At 33.9% G+C, this 19,840-nt stretch overlaps 1 protein-coding gene across 5 annotated transcripts in view; it reads left to right on the top strand.

Moving 5' to 3' along the window:
* The window catches only part of KIFAP3 (kinesin associated protein 3), a 156,591-nt gene that overhangs the window by 56,825 nt on the left and 79,926 nt on the right, over positions 1-19,840 (top strand). For all 5 annotated transcript variants that reach the window (XM_025390897.1, XM_025390898.1, XM_025390910.1 and 2 more), the window contains one exon: positions 6,748-6,910. In XM_025390897.1, the coding sequence (XP_025246682.1) occupies positions 6,748-6,910 (163 nt within the window). The remainder of the gene's footprint in view (positions 1-6,747; positions 6,911-19,840) is intronic.

Consider the following 19,840-nt stretch of genomic DNA (forward strand, 5'->3'; position numbering starts at 1 on the left):
TAAGGATAATTTTTATAACTATATATCATTATGTGGCTATGTATTACTGGCAAAACTGTCTTCTCCTTTAGATAGTCTAAATATATAGTATGTCTGCCTACTCTATTTTATTTTAAAATCAAATGAACTAGGAAGTAGCTATACTATAGTGAATGATATGGCAGGCCCTTTGAAAACCTGAGACTTATTTATCAGATTTAATAAGTACCTTGAATTATAATTATTGAATGTATGAAATTTTATTTTTCCCATATATATTTAGTATCTGTCATTTTCATTATCAGTATATAATTATTTATGTTCATGATGTGCCTGACATTATTTTGGGATTGACTCTTCTTAGATTAATCAAACATATTTTTTGTTTTCACTTATATCTAAGAAGAATATGATAACATGGTAGTATATAAACAGTCCTGAGTAGTTAAGAGTATAGCTAAATAATTACTTCCTCTTGCTATAAATTGAAGTATGTTCTTCTATTTGTGTGATCAAATTAAGTTCACTTTTAGTAAGTTTTCAAAATTCAAATTGATTTCTATCAGCATGTATCTATTATATATGTATTAGAGTTAGATTTAACTAATACAGTTATGTGTTTATTCTATCAAAAAGATCTTGACTATTATTAAAAGTTATTTTCTGGGAAGATCATAGAATTGGAATGTATGATATAAATTGTCTCATTAAACCTCATTTTTTATTGAGGAGGAAAAACTGAGGTTCCAAAAAGTTTGTTATTCTTCTAAGATCAAGAGAAGTATTTGATTAGCCAGATTTTTACTATAGATGATATGGATTTTACCTTTTATTGTGGAAGAAATACACTTTATTTAAGGATATCTGTAGAATCAAGATTTTTAGAATTTCACTGGACCTTAAATCCAAGGCCAGATTTAGTGAATCTATAGCCTCCCAATTTCACAGATGAAGTAGGAGAGGACCAAAGACATTAATTTGCTTGAGGAAGCAGATCTCTAGATACTGAACTTCCTACTCTTCTTCTTTGCCTCCTGGGAAAAATAGTTTAGGTCTTTTTTTTTTTAAGACATTTGTAGTAAGATTAACAATAAGCAGTTTTTAAATGTTCATTTCCAGAAACACTGAGAAAGATACAATTAAAGGCTGAAACAAACTTGCTGATAGATTGTTGGTAAACCCTCACTTTACATAGACTGTTTAATAAAAATACTAATTATAAGTTCTGTGATATAGAAAGAGACTTGAGGAGGGCCGGGCAGGATGACTAATGCCTGTAATCTCAGCACTTTGGGAGGCCAAGGCAGGTAGATCATCTGAGGTCAGGAGTTCAAGACCAGCCTGGCCAACATGGTGAAGCCCCATCTCTACTAAAAATACAAAAATTAGCCGGACGTGGTGGTACTCACCAGCCATCCCAGCTTTTTCGGAGACTGAGGCAGGAGAATCACTTGAACCCAGGAGGCGGAGGTTGCAGTGAACTGAGATCATGCCACTGCACTCCAGCCTGGGTGACAGAGCAAGACTCTGTCTCAAAAAAAAAAAAAAAAAAAAAAAAGAAAGAAAGAAAGAAATAGACCTGAGGGCATTGCATATTGAGGTAGTTATTAAATTTAGCTCTCAAGATTGGGTTTTTATCAACCAAAAAGACATGACTAGAAGGCTGTGTTAAATGCTAGTCTAGTGTTTAAACATCTGATTGTCTAATGGCACATATTTCACATTCTATTCTGTGCAATAGAAATACAAATTAATAACCGGCTGGGCATGGTGGCTCACACCTGTAATCCCAGCACTTTGGGAGGCCAAGGCAGGTGGATCAGTTGAAGTCAGCAGTTCAAGACCAGCCTGGCCAATGTGGTGAAACGCCATCTCTACTAAAAATACAAAAACTAGCCAGGTGTGGTGGCACACACCTGTAATACCAGCTACTCAGGAGGCTGAGGCAGGAGAATTGCTTGAACCCAGGAAGTGGAGGTTGCTGTGAGCGGAGATCATGCCGTTGCACTCCAGCCTAGGTGACAGAGTAAGACCCCATCAAAAAAAAAAAAAAAATTAATAACAAACTCTGCAAGTTTTTTTAATTAAGTTTTGCTGTAACAACCAGTGTATGTATACACTGTTGCTTTTTCAAAAGGAAAATACCACCTGATACAATTAGTGACAATTGAAGCTTGTGGCAGTTTTATTTATAAAAGGAATAAGGAGATGGTTGAGCTATTTGTGAGGTAGTATTATTTATTTAAATCAAGTGTTTATTTTACTCTTGATGTGAACTAATACCAGCCTTGCTTTTAGACAGTTTTTCAGAGGAACAACAGAGAGGATATATGTTGCCTAGTTTGCTTAATTTTCTTACTGCTCACTTTTGAGAATTCTTTCTGTATTTGGATACAAGTTGTTTATCAGTTACATGTTTTGCAAGTATTTTCACTTTTCTATGGCTTCTTTTCATTCTCATATGAAAAGCAGAAGTTTTTAATTTTCGTGAAGTCAGCATATTAAAAAAATTTAGTGGACTATATTTGGGTGTCATATTTAAGAAATCTTTGTCTAACCCAAGTTGACAAAGATTTTTTCCTGTGTTTTCTTCAAGTTTTATAGAGGTTTTTGTCATCATCGTTTTAGTCTATGATACATCCATTTTGAGTTAATTTTGTATATGGTGCATGATATGGACCGAGATTTATGTTTTTTAATATGGATATCTAGTTGTTTCATAACTATTTGTTGAAAAGATGCTTTTATCCATTGAAATTGCCTTTCCATGGATCATGAGGTCAGGAGATCCAGACCATCCTGACTAACATGGTGAAACCCCATCTCTACTACAAATACAAAAAATTAGCCGGGTGTGGTGGCGGGCGCCTGTAATCCCAGCTACTCGGGAGGCTGAGGCAGGAGAATGGCATGAACCCAGGAGGCGGAGTTTGCAGTGAGCTGAGATCGCACCATTGCACTCCAGCCTGGGTGACAGAGCGAGACTCCATCTCAAAAAAAAAAAAAAAAGAAGAAAAAAGAAAATGTGGCCATATATGTTTGCTTCTATTTTTAGACTCTGTTTTCTGTTCCATTAATCTATGTGTCTGTGCTTTCATCAATACCTCTTTCTCTTGATTACTATAACCTCATAGTAAGTATTGAAATGTTGTTATTCTTTTTCAGAGTTATTCTATTCTGTATTTTTCCATGTACATTTTAAAATCATTGGAATTGCATTGAATCTGTTGAGGGGATCAATATATTGACCATATTGGATTTTTCCAATCTATGAATATGGTATAGGTTTCTATTTATTTGGGTCTTTTTTGATTTCTTCCATCATTTATAGTTTAGCATACATATTTTGCACGTATTTTTTTAGATTTATACTTAAGTATTTTACCATTATAAATGATAGTTTTAAAAAATTACCCATTTCCTGGTTTTGGTTGATAGTATATAGAAATATAATTGATTTTGCATATTGACCTTATGTTCTGTGACTTTCTAAACTCACTTTTTAGTTGTACTGACTCACAGATTTTGGAGATTTTCTAAGTGGATAATTGTGTTATCTGCAAATAGAAAGTTTTGTTTCTTCCTTTCTAATCTGTATGATTTCTATTTCTTTTTCTTGCCTTAAATTGCACTGGGTATGCCCTCTTGTTTGATGTTGAGGAGGAATTGTGTGAGCAGCTATCCTTGCCTTGTTACTGATCTTATGAGGAAAGCAATGTCTTTCACTATTAAGCATGATGTTAACAGTAGGGTTTTTTAGATACTTGCTATCAGTTTAAGGAAGTTCTTCTATTTCTTGCTTCCTGAGACTTTTTATCATGAATGGATGTTAAATTTTGTGAAATGCCTCCCTGTATCTATTACTGAGATAATCATATGAGTTTTTCTCTTCAGACTGTTGATATAGTGAGTTACATTGATTGGCTTTTGAAGGTTTACCAGTCTTGTATTTAGGGTGTAAACATTACTTGGTTGTGATATATTGCTCTTTTATATATATTGCTCTTTTATATATATTGCTAAGTTTTATTGGCTAATTATTTTTGAGAATTTTTATGTTTATGAGGCATTATTCTATTGTTTTCTTTTCTCCTAATGTCTTGGTCTGGTTTTATTATTAGAGTAACTATGTCCTCATATAATGAGTTGGGAAGCATCCCTTCTTCTTTAATTTTTCTGGGAGGGTTTGTGTAGAATTGGTATTATTTCTATATAAATGTTTAATAGACTTCACCAGTAAAAAGTCATAGGCCTGGGATTTTCTTTCTGTAAATTGGTTTAATAGATATAAAACTGTTTAGGTTATTTCTTCTTGAGTGGTAGCTCAGTAGTTTATCTTTCAGGGAATTTATTTCATTTATTTGCTATCAGATGTACGGGCATAAAATTTTTGGTACTGTTTCCTTTTTCTCTCTTTGTCTGAAAGGCTAAAGTGATTTTCTCTGTTTTATTTCAGATATCGATCTTTTTTTTCTAGATTAGCGGTTTTTCAATTGCTTTGGTATTTTCAAAGAAGCAACTTTTATCTTGTGTTTGATTTTTGAAAGTCTTTGGCGATAGAATTATACCCTATAATGAACAGCTCCAGGGTAGGACTACAGTGTGGCTGTGGAGTGTAGATAAAAGTCTAAAGGAAAAATCAGGTGTAAATTTGTCACTTTAGCAATTTAAAAAAAAATTGTGTTTATTCCTTGGCATGGAGTGAAAGGAAAAAAATGTATCAAGGGCTCAGTTATTAATGTGATTTTTATGAGGTCAGTGAAAGATTGCAACACAGATATGAAATGGGTAGTATAAATAAATATTTTAGATCTCCAATAAAAGAAAAAGTAGAGCACAATTCATTATAAATCCTTTGATTAAAAAATCATAAATACTTTTTCAAATTTCTTTCTTTTTTGCCATTGTTGTGTAACTAAAAGACATGTGATGTTTTTACAACCAAAGTTTTCTGATTGCTACCTTAAAAAAATCTGAATGCAGGACTTCTTTTACTAAATAAGTTCTGTCCTCTATGACTATAAAGTAAGTTCTCTTAATGCAATTTTATGATCTTCTAGAGCAGGGATCTGCAAACTTTTTCTACAAAGGGTCAAATAGTCAATATTGTGGGTTTTACGGGCCATATGATCTCTCTTGCAACTACTAACTCTGCTCTAGTTGTAGCATGAAAGCAGCCATTGACAGTCGATAAACAAATGAGCATGGCTCTGTTCCAGTAAATATTTATTTATCAAAACTGAAATTGGAATTTCATATGATTATTGTATGTCATGAAATATCATTCTTCATTTGATTTTCTTTTTCAGCCATTTAAAATTGTTAAAAGCCAAAAGCCGTTCTTAGCTCATAGGCTGAATGGAAAGATAGCAGGCCAGATAGGCCCACTAGCCGTAGTTGGCTGATCCCTGTCCTAAAGTTTCAACTATTACTTTTAGTCTAGCTTCTTTCCTGGGTTTTATATGATTTTTAAATATTCACTGAATACCATCTCAAATTAAATGTCAAAAATTAAAATAATATTTTGCCTTCATTATCCTAAACCTCTTTTTCCATTTGTCAGTTAACAGAAAATAATCTACCTTATTGACCGTACAGAAAAGGACTCTGATACTGCTGTTTTTAAATAGGCCTTTTACAAGTTGGTGCTTGGTTAGTGTCTAGGACTTTGGATTTTAGGAGTATTCCTAGTCTAGGAACAAATCTGACCACATCACCCCCTGGACTTAAAATCTTTCAGGACACTTTACTGCCTGTGTAATAATGTTAATCTTCTTAGTACAGCATTAAAAGCTCTTATGATTTTGTATAGATCTGTCTTACAGCCTTCTGCCAATCTCCAACATGTACTTTATACTATGATTATACTAAATCACTTGCAATTCCCTAACAAGCTCTTTTATTCCTAAATGCTGATCCACTGACTTTTTCTTCAACTTGTATTGCCATTGCCTTTCTGAACCAGAGAACAAATTCTTAGTCATTTTTTTTTTTTTACTTTGTTCCCAATTTGAAGTCTTCTGTTCTTCCAGGTGAGTTGGTAGTTCTGTCCATGCTGTTTTCAGAGCATTTTGTTCATTCAGTTTTTATCATACTGTATTTTCATTATTCATTCTATTTGTCTACTTTTTTTTTTTTCTTTTGGAGACGGAGTCTCGCTCTGCCACCAGGCTGAAGTGCAGTGGCGTGATCTCGGCTCACTGCAACCTGTGCCTCGTGGGTTCAGGTGATTCTCCTGCCTTAGCCTCCCAAGTAGCTGGGACTATAGGCACATACCACCATGCCCAGCTAATTTTTGTACTTTTAGTAGAGATGGGGTTTCACCATGCTGGCCAGGATGGCCTCAATCTCTTGACCTCGTGATCCACCTGCCTCAGCCTCCCAAAGTGTTGGGATTACAGGCGTGAGCGACCATGCCCAACCTACTCTCTTTTTATACTGAGGAATCCTTGAAGGCCAAGATGAGATCTTTACATAGGACCTGGTACTCAGTAGGTGGTGTTCAATAATGCAAAGTGTTTTCAAGGATCAAATGTAATTTGTCTTCCAGTTGATGGAATTAAATGAGGGAAGGAGAGGATGGTGTAGCATATATATTTTCTCCTCAAAAGTTTGATTTCAGCAAAGTTTACAGATTGAAATGGACTATAAGATTAACATATAATTATAAAATAGGTATACATTACGGTAAAAACAAAAAATAATTATATTATTTTTGTCCTATTTTGCAGCAGAACTTCACTGTATTTGTATTATTATTTTACGTAGGTGGAAATGGATATTGTTGAAAAACTGGTGAAAATGATACCTTGTGAGCATGAAGACCTGCTGAATATCACCCTCCGACTTTTACTAAACCTCTCCTTTGACACAGGACTGAGGAATAAGATGGTACAAGTTGGACTGCTTCCCAAGCTCACTGCACTCCTAGGTATGCTTTTTAAAAATCAATGACAGTGTTGCCTGGAATTTCCAACATCACTAGAAAATTGAGCTCTGTGTTGAAAAGTCTCCTGAACAAAAAGCATTCTGTCTGTATTCTTTGATTGGAAACTAAATAATAAAAATAAGCAGAATAAGTAAAAAATGATCTGTACCAGGATTTCCATGGTGCTGTGGAATGAAATAAAATAGCTACTTTTAACCCTTTGACTTCATGTATCCATACTAAGCCAAAATGAAAGTAATGATGCAAGGAAAAATAAGGAAGCAAGGAAGCAATAAGGAAAAAAATATTTTATCTTCAGGATTTTTCTTAAAAAAAGGAAATAAAAGCAGGTATCATTTATGTTCTCATATTCTGCTATACCTTTAAAATACTACTTAAAAATGAGCTAATTTGTGGAAACTTTTTGTTATTAAGTTAAAAGGGTTATTCTTTTTTTTTTTTTTTTAAATAGAGAGTCTCACCATATCACCCAGGCTGGTCTTGAACTCCTGGGCTCCAGTGATCCTCCCACCTTGGCCTCTAAAAAGGGTATTTTGTATAGCAAGACTTAGAAAGTACTGTATTGGAGAATTCAGTTTATAGGTTATTTTGTTTCCGCTGCCAGCAAGATGGTGAGTTGAAGAGTTAACATTGTGCAGTCAACATAATGCTAACTTTCTTAGTAGGGCATTAAATCTCTTTACAAACTACTCAATTTCCATCTTTATGGGTTCCTGCCAGTTCCCAGCATATACTTTACACTATCACCATACTGAAACACTTGCAGTTTGCTAAATAAGCTCTTTCATGCCTAAGTGCCTGTCTACCTGTTTTATCTGCTTTTTTCCTCTACCTGCAATGCCATTGCCTTTCTTAACCAGAAAGCAAATTGTTACTTATATCTTAACTCTTTGTTCCTTTGCTTCAGTACTGCAGTTTCATTCTTTTTTACAGCTTTCTCCATATATTCAAATACTGCACAACAGTGTTATTATACATTTTAGAAGTTACTCTATTAAGGAGCACTTTCAAAAATTGGTTTTGGAGAACCACAGCATTGTAGATATTTGAGGATAAATAAGGAAAACTTTAAAAGTAAAGTTGATTGATTTTGAATTTAATTCATGTGACCTTTCCCTTATTATAAATCTGACATAATTATGTGTCACGTATTAGGTCAGCTTCCCAATGTATGAAGATAAACAATTTACACCCATTGGCCTGAAAGAATTCATAGTCTATTTGGTTTGTTCAGTTTCCAGTCATGTACTTTTATTAAATAATTGCCTTGTAATATATGATAAAATGTGTGATTTAAAAGAGATTTTTAAGAAATCACTCATGCGATACCCACTTCATAATTTGTTAACAAGTAGTAAATTTTGGGATATAAGATATAATACCCAATATATAAATTAATGTTTTATCTCTTTTGGAGCTCAGTTTCCTGAGTCAGACTGTTTTATTAGAATTGTGAGAATTGTGACTGTTTACATCTAACCATGTGACCTTGGGCAAGTTTTGCAAACTCTTTGTGACTCAGTTTCCTCATCTCTTAAATAAAGATAATGACTATATTCAACTTAGAGTTTTTGAAGATTAAGTGAGGAATTGCCTGCAAAGTAGCTGACACATAGTATTTTCTAAGTAAATGTTGGCTACTGTTATTTTCCTAATCAACATCATCATTCCTTATGAAGTAGACATTCTATAAATGTTGCTGACTTATGTTACTCTGAGTACAAATACTTTTCGCAAAAGTGTTATATTTTTGTTGACAAACTAGTTAATTTTTTTAAAACATTTTACTCTTGAATATGCAGTACAATTTAATTCAGTAAAATGTGGATACTCTACCATGGCAAAGCACAGCGCTGAGCACTATAGAGAAATATTTTTCAACCTACAGATATATTGGAATTCAAAAGAGATGATGTTCCCATATTGACACTTTATAGATAAGGTTTCATTTGAAATGGATATTGAAAAATTTGTCATTTTCACAGGGTGATATTTATAAAAGAATAAGAATTGAGGCTGTAGAAAGTAATTAAGATAAAACAGTAAACATTACCTAAGGCATAGATGGAGCTAGGCCAGTAGGAGGAACAAGTTGCCATTTCAACTTGAGCATAGAATATGACTAAGTGAAAGATAACATTTAGAAAAATGGATTTATGCTTTTAGGTGGTATTATAAAGTGTAAAGCATTGCTAAGAAGTTTATACTTACAACTAATGGTGGGAATCATTGTAAACTTTTGAGCTAGGTAGGTTATAGTCAGAAATCTGCTAAAGGGAAATTAATCTGATGTATTCTATTTGGTGGACTCACATTAGAGTCTGAAGATGAGATCACTAGCCTGTTGTAGTAGGCAAGACAAGAAGTAAAGAAAACCTCATTTAGAGAAGACATAGTATGTCCAGTATGAGGCAAAAGGAAAGGGCAGAAGGGATTTGTCATAGGTGAAATGAATATGTTACAGTTACTGTTTGGATGTGGGTAATGATAGGAAAAGAAGTCATAAAATCTATTACTATTAGAATGCTAGTGCCAGGAACAGAAAGAGAGAAGTGTGAAGGAACAGGGATATGGAGAATTGCATGCTTTTCTTAAAGGCTTCCACTTTGAAGTGACAAATTCTTATTGCTTACATTCTGTTGTTAAAAGCAAATCACATGGCCATGCCTAACTTCAAGGGAGTGGACAAATGCCTGGAATGAGTAAAACTAGAACATTGGTGAGCAAGAAAATGATTCTGAAAGTTATTTTGGGGTTTTCAGGATTACCAGAATCTCTTAAATAGTACATCCTGACACATAGCAAATCCTACAGGACGTAGTCAGTCTGGCAACTGTGGTAGCCCAGAGCACATTGATTAAAGCTAGGACTGTGGAACCAGACTATATGCCTTTGAATATTGGCTTCATCCAATACCAATTATGTAATATTGTGCAATTACCTAAACTATATGTCAGTTTTCTTGTCTCCAGTATGTAGATAATAATAGTATATATTAATAGGGAAAAGTTAAATGAGATAATGCAATATTACAAAATTACAAATATGTGAAATTATCATCAAAATAAAAATACATAGATCCCAAAAAACTAGATATCTAGAAAGGATCTTTTTTGATAAGTTCTCCAGGCTTATATTATTAAGGGTATTTAATCATTTTATACACAGGTATCTTAGATCGTCCAGGTTTCTATAAGGGAATAGACTGGGTGACTTAAAACAACAGAAATTTATTACTCACAGTTCTGGAAGCTGTAAAGTTCAAGATCAAGGTGCCAACAGATTCAGGGTCTGGGGATGGCCTGCTTACTGGTTCATAGACAGCTGTCTTCTCACCGTGTCCTCACATGGCAAAAGGGGAAATGGAGCTCTTTGAGGTGTCTTTTCTAAAGGCACTGTATGGTTTGGCTGTGTCCCCACTAAATCTCACCTTGAATTGTGGTAATCCCCATGGTGCAAGGGCAGGGCCAGGTGGTGATAATTGAATCATAGGGGCATTTTCTGCGTACTGTTCTCATGGTAGTTGATAAGTCTCACCATATCTGATGGTTTTATAAATGGGAGTTCCCCTACACAAGCTCTTCTTGTCTGCCACCATGTAAGATGTGACTTTGCTCCTCATTTGCCTTCAGTCATGATTGTGAGGCCTCCCCAGTCTTTATTTCTTTATAAATTACCCAGTCTTGGGTATGTCTGTATTAGCAGCATGCCAACAGACTATCACAGGCACCAATCCCATACATGATGGCTCTGCTTTCATGACGTAACCACTTCTCAAAGGCCCCAGCCCCAAATATTATCACATTCAAGATTATGTTTCAATATAAGAATTTTGGGTAAACATAGACATTCAGTTTATAGCAGAAGGTCTTTTAAAAATCAATTACATCTTTGTTTTCTAAAGTATTTTCTTAAATTTACTTTAATATCTTGAATGTAATTTTAAATTTTAGTGAGAAGCAGTATAGTGTAGTGGTTAAAACCATGGGATTTGGAGCCAGAGTCGCTAGGTTCAAAGGCTATATGTGTGTAGCTATTATTGTTCTTACTGTCATTTATTCAAGTTTGCAAGTCTGAAGATAATTTATTATGCAGGGCCATAAATGTTATTACCATGCCCAAGGATTTCCCCTTGCTAAATGGCCCCAGAACGCCATGTATTTTTCATTTTTATATACAATTTTTCTGTTTTTCCCCTGGCCTTAGCTGTCACTTCACATTTCTTCTGTACCAGCAGCATTTCTATAGCAGCAATTTTTCTCTCCTATAATAATCTATTTCTATTCTCTTGCGGTCTTGGAAACTGACAACTGAACTTACTTGAATTGTATATTTTTTAAAAAATGAATTCCAAATGAGTTCCCCAAGGGTTCTCTTCCTAGTAATGTTCTTGAGTTTTATTGCATGGACCTTGTAACATTTCTTTTGACTGTGAAGAAACTGATTTTGCTGGATTGTATCTCTCTGCTATGTTCACAGAAATTGCATTTAGTGTATAATTGATTTCCTGATATTACTAGAATGGTCATTTTTACATTTGTTACTGTATAAGTTACATGTGTAGACAATTAAATCATTAACTCCTAACACAATAAGCTAAACTTCTCAATTGAGTAATTCAGTGATACATTTAACATATGTGATCTTTGGCTACAAGCTTATACAAAAGATATAGTAAGGAAACTGTGTTATAAAGGACATGAATTTGAAAGGGACAGGAAAAATTTATTTAGAGTACTGACTTTCACACATTCTTTACCTCAATCCATAGTAAAATATATTTTTCCTAAGGTGAAAAAAGTATATTATTTTAAATATATATTTTACAGTGTAGCCCAACCCTCACGTGTATGTGATGTGTATATGTTTGTATATATGTATATTCACGTGTGTATGTCAATATATATTACATATTATTTTTGATATATATTTAAAAATTTGTTTAATATATGTAATTAAACAAAAATGTTCACAAAACAGTATTTACCTTTTCTGTGTGCAATGGACACTTCGTATTTTATTGTATTCCGTTTTTTATGCTAGTTATTAGGTACTCATTGATTTTATCTTCCTGGTTGGTTTGATGAAAAATAATGAACTAGAGGAGGTGGTTAGACTTGTTTTTCTTCAAACCCTCAGAAATATCACTGTTTCTTGTGGATTTTTTTAAGTTTTATTTTTAGTTGATTTTTTAATGTGTTAAATAGTAGACAATCTAAATTATTTTAGATTTTTTTGGTAAATAACTGGAGTGATTACATGGAATTAAAATTTAAAGAAATTCGACAGCAGAAACTTTCTGTAAATCAAATATTTAAAGTATTTGGGGTACATTTTCTCCACTGTGGAGAAAAGAATTTGAAAATATGCAGTAGACGTCAATGGTCAGTTTGCTTTTTTCTTCGGAAATAAACTCAATGTTTAATATATGTTCAAGTTGACAGTTGACTGAATTAAAGAATTACCTGTTCCATATATAGAAATTACTTATTTTTTAAGAGGTGTAGAAGCACCTCTGTGGAGCTAATGCATATGGTAGAACTTAGCATAAGTGATTTTTATGCTGTTTCAACTAGAAATGCTATCAGCTTTTAAGTAGATTTTCTTTATTATAATTTGGGGATCCCCACAACAGAAAAATCTTTTTTATATTTAATGATAGATTATTTTCACTAGAGTACAATGAGTTGTGAATCTTTCATGCTCTAATAAATCTATGCAATATGAACAGTTAATCTGCTTCTCAGTTTCCTGAAACATTTAACTAGTACATTGCGACCCCTGCTGTTGTGAGATTGGTGTTTATGGCTGAATAACTACTCAAAGTTTACTTGGAAAATAAACTGAAAAAATATATATAATTAAGGTTTTGTGATTTGAATAATTAAAGGCAAAAGGGAAATTGTGTTATAGCTCAGGCCTTTTTCCATGTAAGGCTCTAAGGGAAACTGTAATTCAATAGAACCAAAAATTATTTTAATTTTCTTTTGTCACATAAAGCATTTCATTTAAGAATTTTAAATTTAACTTTTTCTTTTAAAACCAGAGATACAAAAAGGGATTTGTAAAGAATATTATAAATAATTATTTTACATTTTCTATCTTATGCTGAAATTGATTTGAGTAGTTTTGATCTTTCCCTAAGAGTGCAGAAAATCTAAAATTTTAATTGGTTCCATGGAAAACCTTATATCTGAATATTCCTTTGTTTTCCTTCTCTTAAATATTACCAAATTTATTCATTTCTTATTTTTTAATATGTTATTTTCCTGAGATTTCATAAGGATACTAAATTTATTTCTGCTTAGTTCAGTATCAGTTGTAAATCGTTTCAGTTCTATCATTCCTGTACTTTGACAGATAGTTTCTTATGTCTGGTAACTTAATGCTACCATCTGGGAGATCTATAATAGCCATTGGTTTCAGCAAATGTGATTATCTGCAAATTGAATTGGACCTACAAAACTTGGCTTTACTTAATTGTTAGATACAGTCTTTTTTGAGATTTTTATAGTGTTACCTTTTTAAAAGTGTTTAAAGATTTTTTTGGCTTATCCAAGAATCAGATCTTCAAAAAACAATTTTCCTTGTCAAAACTTATTAAGCCATTTGACCTTGATATGTCTCGAGTGCTTCCTTATGTCAGACTGGGTTGGAAGATGGCAAGAAAATTCCTTGTCATAGTGTATTCTTCAGTGCCCTGGAGGATGTACTGATAGTATTTCAAAAGTAATTTGAAAAGTTAACTTTTCCTAGCTTTTTGTCTGATGGATCATGCACACATTTTGTTGCACCTTTCATTTGCTTTGGTTTAGAGATTTCATAAGCTGAGGATTGTTTGATATACTTGAGGATGGTTTTAGCCCAAGAGCGAGCATAAATACGCAATTGAAATGTGTTCTTTGGAAGGGCCTTCATTCTTGGATAAAAGTTAAACATCACATAGTGATAGGTGGCAGTGTTTTACAGAGTGCATGCATCATCATAATAATAATAAAGGTGGCATTTCACTGGTGAACTCTTTTGGACAATTCTGAATTTTTTAGTTTATTCATATTTTTTTTCTGTTGTGAGTGATATTATTGTATATTTTAAATTGAGTAATGTTCCAAATTTTTTGTCAGCTTTTAAAATGTTAACTAAATTTTATTTTACAATACTTTAAGTTCTGGGGTACATGTGCAGAACGTGCACGTTTGTTACATAGGTATACATGTGCCATGGTGGTTTGCTGCACCCATCAACCCATCATCTACATTAGGTATTTCTCCTAATGCTACTCCTCCCATTTCCCCCCACCCCCCAACAGGTCCTGGTGTGTGATGTTCCGCTCCCTGTGTCCATGTGTTCTCATTGTTCAACTCCCACTTATGAATGAGAACATGTTGCTGTATTAGTTTGCTGAGAATGATGTTTTCCAGCTTCCTCCATGTCCCTGCAAAGGACATGATCTCATCCTTTTTTATGGCTGCATAGCATTCCATGGTATATATGTGCCACATTTTCTTTATCCAGTGTATCATCGATGGGCATTTGGTTTGGTTCCATGTCTTTGCTATTGTGAATAGTGCTGCAGTAAACATACATGGGCATGTGTCTTTATACTAGCATGATTTATAATCCTTTGGGTATACGCAGTAATGGGATTGCTGGGTCGAATGTTATTTCTGGTTCTAGATCCTTGAGGAATGGCCACACTCTTCCACAATGGTCGAACTAATTTACACTTCCACCAACAGTGTAAAAGCATTCCTATTTCTCCACATCCTCTCCAGCATCTGTTGTTTCCTGACCTTTTAATGATCATCATTCTAACTGGCATGAGATGGTATCTCATTGTGGTTTTGATTTGCATTTCTGTAATGACCAGTGATGATGACTTTCTTTTCATATGTTGTTGGCTGCATAAATGTCTTATTTTGAGAAGTATCTGTTCATATCTTTTTCCCACTTTTTGATGGGATTGTTTCTTGCAAATTTGTTTAAGTTCCTTGTAGATTCTGGATATTAGCCCTTTGTCAGATGGATAGATTGCAAAAATTTTCTCCCATTCTGTAGGTTGCCTGTTCACTCTGATGATAGTTTCTTTTGCTGTGCAGAAGCTCTTTAGTTTAATTATATCCCATTTGTCAATTTTGGCTTTTGTTGCCATTGCTTTTGGTGTTTTAGTCATAAAGTCTTTGCCCGTGTCTATGTCCTGAATGGTATTGCCTAGGTTTTCTTCTAGGGTTTTTATGGTTTTAGGTCTTATGTTTAAGTCTTTAATCTTATCTTTAGTTAATATTTGTATAAGGTGTAAGGAAGGGGTCCAGTTTTAGTTTTCTGCATATGGCTAGCCAGTTTTCCCAACACCATTTATTAAATAGGGAATCCTTTCCCCATTGCATGTTTTTGTCAGGTTTGTCAAATATCAGATTTCTGAGGCCTCTGTTCTGTTCCATTAGTCTATATATCTGTTTTGGTACCAGTACCATGCTGTTTTGGTTACTGTAGCCTTGTAGTATAGTTTGAAGTCAGGTAGTGTGATGCCTCTAGCTTTGTTCTTTTCGCTTAGGATTGTCTTGACTCTGTGGGCTCTTTTTGGTTCCATATGAAATTTAATGTAGTTTTTTCTAATTCTGTGAAGAAAATCATTGGTATCTTGATGGGGATAGCTTTGAATCTATAAATTACTTTGGGCAGTATGGCCATTTTCACAATATTGATTCTTCTATCCATGAGCATGGAATGTTTTTCCATTTGTTTGTGCCCTCTCTTATTTCCTTGAGCAGTGGTTTGTAGTTCTCCTTGAAGAGGTCCTTCACATCCCTTGTAAGTTGTATTCCTAGGTGTTGTGTTCTCTTTGTAGCAATTGTAAATTTATTTTTCACTTTCACTTCTTTTACCTTCTAGTTATTATGTTGTTTCTTTTCTTCCCATTTCAACTCTCCTCAAAAAAGTGTTCATTTCCTGTCTTCATTTTCCCTCTTCCCTTTCATATATATTAATATGCCCTCTCTCCCTATTCTCTGTCTCTTTCTGTTTCTCTTTCCCTATCTGCCCATCTCCCTCTCTTTCTCCCTCTCCCCACTTCCTTCTATTCTCTCTCCTCTTTCAGTCCCCTCCCCTCATTGTTTTACACACTACTGAATCTTTTCCAATCAAGCTGTCACTCCCACTCTTCACCTCCCACACAAACAACCCATCAGACTACTCTGGTCAAGTTCCAGTGACCTGCACATTGCCAAAGCCAATGGTCAATTTCTAGTACTCATATTACTCAACCTATGAGCAGTATTTGTTACAGTTCCCTCCTTTAACTTTTTCCATTGGTTTTCCAGGACTCAGTACTCTTAATAGCTTTCCTCCTAAATATGCAATCCTTCTCTGCTTCCTTTTCTGCTTCCACCTCTTCTTTCCAATTTCTCAGCATTAGAATGCCCCCAGGACTTAGTCCTTGGACTTTATCTATGCTTGTTAGTTTGCTGACTTCATTCATTCCATTTAAATAGTCTGCCTATTCTGACGACTCCTAAATAGCAATAGAAATAATCTCAGCCTCCTCCCTGATTTTCTTGGTCCAGATATTACTACTTGGATGCCTTATTAGCATCTGAGATTTAACAGGTTCAAAATTAAGCTCCCAATCTCTACCCTACCCTCACCTCAATTTACTATTTTCACAGTCTTTCTCATGTCAGTAAATGGTAACTTCATCTTTCTAGTTAACTGGACCAAAACTGGAGGAATTATCCTCAATCCTTTTCTTTCCCTCCTGTACTTTATCCAAACTCTTAGAAATCCAGTCAGCTATATCTTCAAAATATAGCTGCTACCCCATAGTACTTAATCATCATTGAATATAAATTCCATATAATTATCTTGTTTATTACCTATGCACCACCACCCACCTCCCGTGTTCACCCTCCAGGCCCCATCAGCATAAGCTCCATGACAATATGGAGTTCCATCAAGTCTCGGCTAACATGTAGGAAGAGGCAGATGAAGAATATTGAAGCACCATTAGCATGGCACTTCTTTACTTCACTTCTTTACTCCTAATACCTAGAACAATGTCTAGCACATTGTATGTTCTCAATAAATATTTGGTGGCTGGTTAGAGGGATGAATGGATGAAAGGATGAAAGGAACACATGAAAGGAAAGAACATCAAAGGAACTGAGCTTGAGTCTTCCCTTTGCCCTTTATTACCTGAGTGACTTTAGGCACGTCATCAGTTGATCTTCACTAAACCTTTTGTCTTATTTAAAAAATTAGGGGATAAAATAGGTCCTATCTCACAGGTTTGTTCTGAGAATTAGATGAGAGAATAAACATATATTTATTTGATAACTAGAAAGTCGTGTACAAATGTTAGTCATGATAAGGAGGAAGAAAAGGAAGGGAAAGACTTGAGGGGGCTAATGGTTGCCAAATGAGAGATCAGGGAGACAGAAAACAATTTGCTTCACAGTTTTGAGTATTTCTAGACCTGCTTATAGAGGGTTTGTTATAGAGTGTTTGTTTTAAACATTGAAATAGCACCTTAATTTCACTTATATTTTATGCCTTTCTCATGTATCAGTGAATTCAGTGCAGGAATCTTCTAATACAGTGATACTCAAAGTGTGGTCCATGGACCAATACTTGGTCTATTTGTTATTAGTTGTTACTGGTCTATAATGAGTAAGTCCAAAAATTGAAAGTAAGCACTTAGACACATATAGCAGTTTGACTGAATAAGATTTTGTCTGCTGAATGTAATAATAAAAATTTGCATTTTCTGTTTTATATATCGTTTAATTTCATTTTTATTAATAAGATAATATAATATATAATATAAGTATTATAATAAAATAATAATAATAATATAATAAAATAATTTAATAAAAATGTTAGGGGAAGAAATCAAAAACCTGGCTCACCACCACAGATAGTTTGAGAACTACTGTTCAAATAGATGAAATGACAGTCTTAATCCTAGGTTAGTAAACTGTTCTTTAAATGTATTCAGAAGTCCATATAATTTGAACCCAGTATCACAAAGTTACCCTGCCTTCAGATACCTCCTTAGCTCATTTATAAGCAGAGATGAGAATGTTTCTCATCCTTAAAAACTGAGGAATTAGTAGTGTTACCCATAGATGTTGCTAAGTTTTTCTATACTTACAGTAATTATAATAGCTATAAATTGAGTCAATCATCTGGTGTATTTAACTTGTGTTAAGCATTTTCATATATAATTTATAACCATATGCAAATTAAATAAAAAATTTAACTAACTACAACATATTTCTTAAAGTTATCTTTTAATCAACAGAGCCACCCTGGTCAGTGATAAATGTATGCCACTGAAAGCTACTAGTATGAAGGTTTGAACCATCTAAATTTTGATTCTGAGTTCTAACTGTGTAAATTTTGATTCTTCTAACTTAGTTTTAAGTCTGTGCCAGTTTGCATGGCTGGCTTATGCAGAAACTAACGTTATTGGTTATGACAGGAAAATTGGGACTCCTAAATTCAATAGCACATCAGACCTGTTTCACAATTTTATGTGAATAATTTCAAAAGGTCTAATTTTTAGTAATGTTAGACCATATTGTCTTCATTGGAAGACAAATTAGAGTTTCTAGGGTGTTCCAAATTGATATAAATGTTTCTGTATTCTGTGAATAGACCCAAAATTGATTTTGAGAGTAAGAATGGCACCTGATTCATTTTTGTCTAGATTACATTTAGGTAATATGGGTTTGGGGCATTTTACAGGGCTGTAGAAAGGTTTCATCAGCATGTAAGGAGTCAGACCAGGTCAAGAGTTAAGTGATAAATGCTTGAATTCTTCCGGTTTAGACAAGTCTGATTTCCCTTATTGTTGGAGATCACCAGAGCAGATACTGTTGAACTCTAAACTTTGATCATATAAAAATTAAGGGTTATTTCCTTTGACCATTCTGTCATATGTCTTTAAAAGAAAATTGACAAAGTTAACTTCTGAACACCTTTGAAATTTTTTCACAATCTTAAATCACTTGTTTACTTTATATTAATATAATCTAATTTTTAATTTACCAACAGCATCGTGAAGAATGAAAAAATAAAACTTTGTTTTGTGAAGAAGGCAACATTTTGCCTTTTCTGACTTATTAAAAACTGGAAGTGGTCAGAGTAATGATTTCCAAGCAAAATGAAGTGTTTTTCATTTTTTTGAAACTAGGTTGCCTTTATGATAGTTTCTTTAAGAAACTTAAAGTAGATTTTTTAAAAAATAAATTGGTTTGGTTGGTCTGTTTATTACCAAACTGTTATGGAATTTCACACATCTGTTTCCGAACACAACTCCTCATAGACTACTACACTGTTTCTCAATTTTAATAGGCCTCATTTATGCTATAAATAAACCTACATTTTCTTACCTGATCAAGTGAGCAAACAATAGGGGTCAGATGTGGCAAACAGTTTAACAGAAAGCACATGTCTCGCCGTCAGGGTGAGGTAGAGTCATATCAGGATTGCTTGAAGTTATTAATGGCAGTAAAATTTATGCTTCCTCCTGTTTTCCCAATTAAATCAAGAAGCCTTTTTTTCTTAAGATTCTTCTATCACCAGCTGGTTCCAATACTGTGTGTGTGTGAATATTGCCTAGGGTGTCTCCATTTCTAGATGGTAAAATTTGGCAAAAGTATATTAAGTCAATGATGTGGACATAAAGGCTAGAAAGCACTCATCATTAAGGGCTTTATTTTGGTCCTTATCATTTGTACCACAAGTATGTGTATTCTTTAGGGCTTATTGCAAATAACTTGTATTGTCTGGATGTAATAAAAATTCTACAGAGGACATAATAAAATAATTGAAGACGTGTTGAAAAAGAAGCTGTGTGGCCAAATGTGCAGTTGTATATACTAAAAAAAATGAAAATCCATCAAAAAGGTT

This window comes from Theropithecus gelada, chromosome 1 (genome assembly GCF_003255815.1).
Source record: "Theropithecus gelada isolate Dixy chromosome 1, Tgel_1.0, whole genome shotgun sequence".
Taxonomy (NCBI): domain Eukaryota; kingdom Metazoa; phylum Chordata; class Mammalia; order Primates; family Cercopithecidae; genus Theropithecus; species Theropithecus gelada.